The sequence below is a fragment of the Plecotus auritus genome (assembly GCF_963455305.1).
Source record: "Plecotus auritus genome assembly, chromosome: 2".
In the NCBI taxonomy this organism is placed as follows: Eukaryota; Metazoa; Chordata; class Mammalia; order Chiroptera; family Vespertilionidae; genus Plecotus; species Plecotus auritus.
In genome coordinates, this window is record NC_137771.1 from 99,435,008 (window position 1) to 99,444,115 (window position 9,108).

Below are 9,108 nucleotides of genomic sequence, written 5' to 3' on the forward strand. Positions count from 1 at the left end.
AGGCACCCAGGGCAAGGGATGGAGCCTGCAACTATAACTGCCCTTGACAGGAATCGAACCTGAAATCTTCAGTCTGAGGGCCCACGCTCCAACCAATGAGCCAAACCAGCTAAAGCCCATCTGACTTTTCTTTGCAGAGTTTACTAGAATAAAATAAGAGGCTTCATTGATTTGAATAAAAACAGAGAAGTTCTGTTTTCTGGTGCAGGGTTCAAAATTAGGCCTTGCATTTCCCCAGGGGCCAGTAATCAATCACAGAGATATTTGGGTGGGCAAGCTATTTCAGAAAAACCTTTTTAGATCTTTGCCTAACTAATTAATAGATAAGCCTTAACACCCACCCATTTGAACCTGGAAATATTTTTAATTCAAACTGTCTTTCTAGACCTGTGGTTTTCAAAGTGTGGCCCCTGGACCACCATCAGCGTCCCCTCGGAGCTTATTAGGAATACTAACTCGAGCTCTGTCCTATACAGACTGAATCAGAAACAGGGGTGGGCCCGGCATCCTGTGTTTAACAAGCCCTCCAAGTGATTCTGATGCACTGTTTAAGAACCCCTGCTTCAGAGTGAAGACCGCCTTTATGCCTGCGATGGCAGATGCAAAGTTCTTATATGTGATGTTGGGAAAACCGTATGAAATAAACGGAAACCCCTGATAGCCGTGACCTAGTGCAGATCTGTAAATAGGATCAACATCCCCACATCGTAGGGATGTGGAAAAAGCACCACAAAATGGGTCTGGGGCATCTTGAAAGAACCCTGAAGCGGGAAAGGGGGAAAAGGAGCTGTATGTCTCTTTACACCACTAGGGGGCGCGCTGGCCTTTCCAATGCGGTCACGGAGAGACGCAGCGTTTTTGTCTTTGAGGTCCTGTCATTCTCTGTATAAACAAGTTACGTTCAAGTGTTTAGGATATAAATTACGACCATGCCGGCAGCCTCGGAAGGAATGTAAACACAGCACTGTGGTCGGAGCAAACTCTGAAACTGACTTCATAATTTATAGCAGGCCCTGAGTAGCTCAGTATAAAAGAAAAAAAAAAGCCCTATTTAACTGCAAATATGATAATGGAGACACACAAAAAAGCTTAAATCACTGCTTAATTTTGTGAAATACGGGAAAAAAAAGCATAAGGATTAGGAAGATAGTTAAGCCTTTTTAAGACAAGAGGTTTGACTAGGGACACTCTTTGGCTTGAAATTCACTTGGGATATAAAAACCTGTGTGCAGATATCTACTGAGTGGTATTAAATGCCTGGTGATTGTTTGGGAGAAAGACCTTTTAGAGAACCAGGGACAGAGGAGAGTTTTCAAAAACGAAAGCAAAAAACAAAACAAAAACCCAGCCGGGAGTTGGAGAGGAAACCCAAAGAGTGACTGTGGGAGAGAATCTCTACCCTTGCTCAGCTCTACCTTCGCCACCACCACCACTGCCCAGAGTTTGAAGGGCTGGTCAGACCAGATGAGGTGGGCTGGGTAAGAACAAGTCCGCCTGCTGAGTGGACTTGTTTTCTCTCTTTGTCATTCATAGCTTTACAGCCTTGCTGCTAGCATTGGGAGGCTGAGAAAGTAACAAGGGTTGTGAGGGGATCCGCAAGGGAAAACATCAAATCCCTTGTGAAAAGGAAGGAGGTAGTATAGGGCACAAAGGAGAGAAGTGTATAGGTTAGTGGGTGCCAAAGCTAAGCAGGGTAAGCAAGGCTCTGAATTGGAGGGTGGAGAGAGAGCTGGTACAGAACATCTTGTGAGGGCCAGGTTCTGTTCCTCTCCAAGGAAGTAAAAGAAACCAGGATGCTGGGTTCTGCCCACTGCCTTCCCCCTCTCTGGACTCTTTAGGATCTGACCACCAACTGCTAACAAAATGGGATCTGAATCCACTCAAACCTTTGACTTGCAAAGGGGAAGCAGGTCGTGTTTTTTGGCACCTAATCATTGCTGGCTGCTCAGCCTGGCCTGTCACTCCATGCTGGTAGGTAAGAGGAAAGAGCAAAAGGCAAACTCTCAGAGCACAGGAAAGAGAACAAAAGGAGCACTTCATTGCTTCAAATCCAACAAGCTCTTGCCTTTCATTATCTTGACTGGTTTTCTTTTAAGTTCCTTTCAACTTCTGTTTTTTGTTTAGTCAGAAGGAAAGAAAAGAAAGAAAGATCAGAAAATATTCCTTCTTCTCTTTCTCTTCTGAGAAGACCCACAATCAGAATCTGGCCTGTGTTACTCAAGGCACAGACCCCACACCATGTCAATTACACACCTTGGGGGGAGAAGTGTAGAGTTGCATTGCTGGCTGGTGGAGACAACCTGGCGATTTCAGGATGCCTCGGAGGAAATAGTTCCCTAAAATGACTATTTGTTACATACATTTTATTGAAAACATTTTACATCAAAATAGTTTGGCAAACTGTAAAAGTATATATAAGTGCAAATATATCCTCCTTTTAAAATACAAGTGTGAGTATACATGAGATAAAAATATCTTTAAAATACCGTGGTAGAAAATAACCTTGTAAAAAACGTTGTATTGTCACAATACTGAAAACCATGTTCTTAAACTAGACACATCGTTTCTAAATACTTTCTTAATACTGTTCTTTGGCATCTGTACCCAAAGGTAGTGTTCGGCGAAACAGAACTCCTTCCTTAGGTAGGCAATGAGATGCAGCTTTCTTGAAATCTTGTGTTTAGCACTGCCTTTTTGAAAAGCACATACATTTTTATAGACAAAGAAAAACACACAGACAACTTGTCTGCATTTTTCAGACCCTGATTACTGAAGGCAAAGAAGATCCCAGAGTTACATGCTTATGTTTTTCATGTGGTAACTTTTTACCATCTTCGCTGAGAAGGTGAGCTCTCAGCTCTTCCCCTCATTGGAGCCTGCACACATTTAGGACATTACCATGCCAGGGCTTGTCCTTCTACCAATGGTAGATAAGTGTCAGTGAACACACAGGCCTGGGGATTCTAAGTGAATGGTGTGCTACTTATAGCTATGGGGTGCACTTTATGTGAGTCCACCTCAGTCTTCCTCCCACCCCCACCCCCCACGGAGAAAGTGGCTTTGGCATGGCCTGCCTCCCTCCATTCACATGACACAGGGCTTAATATCCTGACAGACGCTCTGGTGATGGTGGTGGTGATAGTATGGCCCACTAGCAGAGGGATGGAAAGAAGAAATGCCGTTGAAGTTGAGGACGAAATCTTTTCTGTCACACACTGGGGTAGAGTGATGCTGGTACCGAGGCAGTCCCACTGAAAGAAGGAAGAAAATAAAAACTCTTTTCAGAAACAAATTTGCCCAGGTGAGGATGGAGCCTGTTAACTTTCAAATTTTAACTTTATTGGTATCTTAATTGGTAACTTAATTGGAATCTTATTAAGGTATATTCTATAAAACTGGTAGAGGAAACCTGGCTCTGGCAGTTTCTCAAAGTTTTAAACGATAGGTCATAGGACAACTCTGGAACCATTAAGTTTTGTTTTGATGTACCCACAAATACAGAGCCACATAGTGCCTGTTCCCCCTCTAAACCAGGCTCTCTCTCTCTCTTTTTTTTAACCCTCATCCGATGATATGTTTTACTGATTTTAGAGAGAGGGGATGGGGGGGAGAGAGAGAGAGATCCATCAGTTGCCTCTGTATGGGCTCCCACTGGGGGGTCCAACTGCAATCTCAAAGCTAGGTATGTGCCTGGCAACATTTCAGTGCATGGGAGGGTGCTCTAAACAACTGAGCCACATGGGCCAGGGCTACACCTGGTTCTGTGCCTAAATTCCCCTATTAGTCCTGAAGTGTGCGATTCACTCACAGAAGGAGCAGTCTCTTGTTCCAGGTCTCTGAGCACAGGGCTTCTTCCAGAACCCAAACCCCCACACCAGAAACACTAGTGTCGCCCTCACATTTTGTTTCCCAACTAACGGGCCCGGTCAGAAAAGCAGGCCACAGCAGGGATATTTCCTGTGCCTGAAGGAGGGACAGAAAACAACCCCAGCTCTAGAGAAAGGCTGGAAAAAGAAAGCATACATCTTTGTCTTCCTAGGTCCTGAACGCCTTACACTTCCTCAAGAAAGCCAACACTCCAGGAAGCAGAGAAAGACCTTCCATAAGAGCTCAGCTGGAGACCCTGCTACCGCGGAGGCGTCTGGCTGTGCAGGGAGGCCCTCAGAGAGGACGCAGAAGGCCCGCACTCCTTCCCCCCCCCCCCCCCCCCCCCGGGGCTGCTCCTCATCCAAGACCGGAGCCACTGGGCGCCAACCAGCCGCCGCCCTTTACTTTTGCTTTCTCCTTGCGTGAGAGCCCTGGGCGCAAGGGACCAGGGGTGTCTGTCTCGAGCTGGGACCTGGGCTCCTCTCGTACAGGGCCTGTCTCCGGGCCAGGTTGGGTTAAGCCTGTTGGCCTGAGTCTTTCTAGTCACCGTGCGGTGTGGGAACCATAAGGTGCACATTGGTGCTAGACCTGATTCCGTTTTTGAGTGCGTGAAAATCTAACTGTCGCCCGCTGCGCGTGTGCCCTGCTCGCATCGCCTGGGCCTGGCTGCATCCCAGCTCTATGGAGAAGCCAGGTTGCTAAATAGCTGGCGACTCGGCTTACGCTATAGCCGGGTGACACCTAATGTTGCCAAACATGCGCTATAGTGCTCTCACAGCAGCAACCACGCGTCCCGATGTGCGCGCGTGGCTCGGCACACAGGTGCGCTCGCCCAGCAAGTTAGAGCACCGAGCAACGCCAGGGCCCAGTCAACAAATATCGGGCCCAGGCTGAACCCTCCAGCGAGCGCTCACACCTCCAGGCGAGAACACGGCCGGAGCTTTCAGGTGACGGGAAGTATGATAAAAGCCCTCACTCCTTTCAGAAAGGCTCAAAGGATTTAAGAAAAGGTGCAGAGCCTCTCTGAGCACAAGGGCCTTGGCCGCCCTATCCCCAGTGGGAGGGCGCGCCCTGCGTGGGTGTGCTGGGGAGAGATCATGCTGTGTGTGTGTGTGTGTGTGTGTGTGTGTGTGTGTGTGCGCGCGCGCGCGCTCGCTCGCTGGAGTTGGGGTGCGCCTGGGCTCACAGCCTCAGCCCTTCTTGACCTCCCCGCTGCTCCTCGCTGAGCCTCAGACTCTCAGTAGGCCGCGGCCGCGGGGAAGGCGGCACACTCCCAACCCGCAGGCCGACGCGCACCGCCGTCTTAGAGATGACAACAAGCACTGGGGCAGCGGGTTATAGTCCAGAGAGGTACGGGAGCCAGAGGGCCTGGGAGGAAGGCGCAGAACGTCCGGTTCTGGCTTGGGCCGAGCCATGGCCTCCCTGGCATTCATAGAGGTCGTACGAGGCTCCCCGGGGAGGCGAGGCCCGCTTGCTCCGTTCTCTGTTCTCTCCAAGACAAAGAGATGTGTTCCCCGCCCCCGCATTTCTTGGGGCGTCTGCGTGTCCCGTGTGTGGGGTGGGGAGAGGACCGCCACTCAGAAGGATCAGAAGTCTCTTTCCTGAGTGTTTTCTTGTGTTGTTGTTTTTTTTGTGTGTGTTTTTTTAAAGGGTACTTCTTCACTACGGCTGCGAAGCCTCAGAGCCTGAGTTCAGGTTGGGTAGGCCCTGCCAGGACCCCAGTGGACAACTGGGCTCCACCTGGGGTGGCCGGTGATTGACAGCCAGTCCGCGGGGATTAAAAAAAATAAAAGCGGGTGGGGGTGTTGTCTGTATTGGTTACTTGTAGAAATTCCCATAAAATTGAACAAGACTCTGCTTTCAGTGGGTTAAGTCAGGCTAAAATCCTCTCCGGTGTGGTCCTGCCGAGACTGTCTTTGTTTAGTTAACCTCTGAGACCCGCATTTAAAAGGCCTATTTGGGAAATTTCACCATTCAGGGAACCAACATGTTTTGCCCATTTCTGGGCTTCCCTTCTCCCCTGATGCTCTTACGGCACACGATTCACAAACACATAATGTATGCATTATCCTTCCTTCCATTTTCTAATTGGGGGTGGGGGAGGCAAATGTAAACCAGAGCACCAGTTGATGGGCAGCCCAGCCCGATTTTAATCTGCAGAGGAGGTTAATATAAGAGAGTTTATCTCCACTTTCTTGATAAACCTGGCTAAATATTCAAAGTTCTTCTCCATCCTATCTGTCCCCTCCCACTGACCATTTTGGCAACTCAATAAATTTTCATATTCCTTGACCAATTTACACCAGCAACACAAGTGGTGTCCAAGAGGCAGGCATTTCTCAAGGGAGTCATAATGTGGACCTCAGGTCCTGCTGACCTAAGACAGACTTAAGTATCACCAAGGTGGGTCAAGCGATTCAGTTTGTGTGGGGAGGCCAGAGACTCAACAGCCTGTGAAAGATCCTGGCACCCCGCTGCTTTCCTCTCTGTCCTTCTCTTCCTCTCAACACCTGCTCAGTTGCAACTCTTCCCAACCCACACCCTCAGGATACAGACCTGTCCTTCTGATATTTACTTTTGGGCGAAAATACAACCAAACAAAATTTACAAATGACAAGAGGAAGCAGATACAGCTCCTTGGCCAAAGTCCTCCAAAACCACATGCTTTCTCTCTAAGCTAAGTCAGGCCTGAGACTTGAGACGCATAAGGTCACCAGAGACCCTAGGCTGGTGGCTTTGCACCATCCTCCCAGGAATGTAAATTCTAGAGGCCCACCTCTGGGCCAAGGGTGTGGGGGAGGACGGTATGAACCTAATCCTCTCCCCTCCAATAATAAAGTGCCAGCTTCCCCCCAGCATCAGCTTCTCCCAGCGCCTTCAGACCCCCTAGGCTGCCGCGATCCTCTGCAAGTTGCAGTAGCCTTGGAGCCTGGAGGCCTAGAGGCGACGCCCCCAGCGGGCGCGATCCGTTACCTGATAGCTCTTCGCGGGCGTTCTGGTGCAGGTAGCTCTGCTCCAGCGAGTAGGAGGACATGCTGGAGTGCAAGCCTGCCGAGGCCGCGGGGTTGCTGCTGGGCGTCAGGGCGGCAGGTTGCTTGAGGTAAGGCGAGGCGCCGGGAGAGCCCCAATGCGCCCCTGGGCTCGTGTAGGGCGAGTGGCACTCGATGGCGCTCGCCAGGGCAGGGGACGAAGGCACAGGGCTGCTGCTGCTGTCCGGGCCGTAGTCCCCACCGCCGCCGCTGCCCCCGGCCGTGCCTACACCCCCAGGCCCGGCGGGCACGGGGCAGCTGGCCATATAGGTGGAGCCCGGGTTGGGTGACATGTGCGGGACGTGGTGGTGGTGGTGGTGGTGCGGGTGTGCGTGGCCCGGCGCACCCGCGCTAGCGTCGTAGCCCCCCGGCATCATGTCAAGGCCGCCGTAACCGCCTTGTCCGTGGCAGCCGAGCGGCGCTGACGGGGGTGCCTGGAAGTCGAAACTCTGGGGCAGCAGCGAGGCCCCGAAGCCCAAGCCACTCACCACGCGGTGGTACATGGGCTTGAGCGCCTGGCACTTCCGCCTGAAGCCGCGCGGTCGGCGGCGGAACGAACCCTCCTCGAACATGAACTCACTGGCGGGGTCAATGGTCCAGTAGTGACCTTTGCCGGGCCGCCCCAGGCCCTTGGGAAGCTTTATGAAGCACTCGTTGAGCGAGAGGTTGTGGCGCACGGAGTTCTTCCAGCCCTGGTAGGCGCCGCGGAAGAAGGGGAAGCGCGCCTGCAGGAACTGGTAGATCTCACTGAGCGTCAGGCGCTTGCTGGGCGAGCTCTGGATGGCCATGACGATGAGCGCTATGTACGAGTAGGGAGGCTTCTCCGGCCGCCGCAGCCCGGAGCTCGCCTTCTTGGAGACCCCGCTCCCGGCGCCCACGCCGCCGCCGCCGCCGCCGCCGCCTGCGCTCTTGCAAGCAGCCGAGGAGGCGCTGGCGCGGTTGGAGGAGGAGGAAGAGGAGGAGGAAGAGCAGGAGGCGGATGAGGACGACGACGACGAGGTGGTCTCCGAGGTGGCGGCTGCAGACGGCGGGCTCATCAAGGCGGCCTGGAGCGCGCCGGGGGCCGGGCTGCAGGCGCGGCGGAGCGGAGCCGGCGGCGGGCGCGGTGGGGGTGGCGGCGGCCCGCCCTCGGTGGTCATCTGGGACCCGGGAGAGAGGCCGGGCCGCGGGGGCGGGCCCGGGGCCGGGAGCGGAGGCGCCGGAGCGGGGTTGGCCCAGAAGTCCGGCGAGTGCCCTAGCCCGCCACCCGGGCTGTAGCCGTGACCACTCCGAGCCAGCGCTTCGGTGTCGACTCTCTCAGCTCGGCTGGGGCTTCTGGCAGAGGCGGCGGCGGGCCTGAGGCAACGCCCGGCGCATCACTCCCCCGAGCCTCGCGCCCCTGCCTTGCGCAAGGGCCAACCGGGCTGCAGAGCCGAAGTGGCCGGGCGCCGGAGAGCTGAGCCCGCGAGCAGGGACTGTGGCGGGGACCCGGGGGACGAACACGATGCCTCCCTTCAGGAGCGCTCCTCGCTCTTTCTCTTAGACTTCCTCCCGCCGCTCCCCACGGCCGCCCTCCCTCTCTCCCTCCCTCCCTCCGTCCCTTCCTCCCTTCCTCCCTCCACCCCTACCCCGCCCTGTCCCCTCCTCGCTCTGCTGCCTCGGGGAGGGCACGCTCCTCCTAGGCCCTCAACCTCCCCCCCCGCCCCCCCCCCCCCGCTCCCAACCTGGCGGCAGGGTTCCTCTCTTATCTCCTTCCTCGCCCTACAGGGTCCCCCTCGGTCTTTTAATTCATCTCAGGGCCTCTTTCCCTCTCCCCCACCCACTTTCTTTAAAAGGAGGCGATCACAGACTATTCCCCCTTTTGCTAGGATGACCCCCACTCCAAACAAACCTCGATCACCTATGGTTTTAAGAAACATTCCTTTTGCCCCTTACAGCAGCCCGGCCGCTTATCCCAGACACTGGCTGACTCCAGTGAATTGGACCTACCTCTTCTCTCCTTCCTCCTCCCCATTCTCCTCCTTCTCCCCACCCTCCCTCCCCTTTCTCTTTACTCTCCCCCCTCCTGCTCCTCCTCCTCCTCTTCCTCCTCGCTTGTCCCTGGCCGAGTGGTGCGGCCACTGGTGCCGCCGCCCGTCGCTGGGAGCCTTCTTAGCTGTCTTCTTCCGGTGCCCGCACTGACACCATCTATCAACTTCATTTAGACATTGCAGCACTCAGCACACCAGGGTGC

General features: G+C 53.8%; 1 protein-coding gene across 1 annotated transcript; it reads right to left on the minus strand.

Moving 5' to 3' along the window:
- Nucleotides 1-2,354: 2,354 nt before the first annotated feature.
- Nucleotides 2,355-8,126, minus strand: FOXF2 (forkhead box F2). The gene is made up of 2 exons (XM_080654878.1): nt 6,841-8,126; nt 2,355-3,251 (listed from the first exon to the last, which is right to left on the minus strand). Exons 1-2 carry the CDS (start codon nt 8,033-8,035, stop codon nt 3,085-3,087), a joined length of 1,362 nt encoding a protein of 453 aa, XP_080511004.1. The 5' UTR covers nt 8,036-8,126; the 3' UTR covers nt 2,355-3,084.
- Between the last annotated feature and the right edge of the window lie 982 nt (nt 8,127-9,108).

Bases quoted from the DNA above. Each gene is read 5' to 3' on its own strand.
- FOXF2 (XM_080654878.1), bottom strand. From the start codon at position 8,035: ATGACCACCGAGGGCGGGCCGCCGCCACCCCCACCGCGCCCGCCGCCG. The intron at 3,252-6,840 runs GTAACGGATCGC...TCCTTCTTTCAG, and splicing joins CGCCCGCGAAGAGCTATCAG to TGGGACTGCCTCGGTACCAG.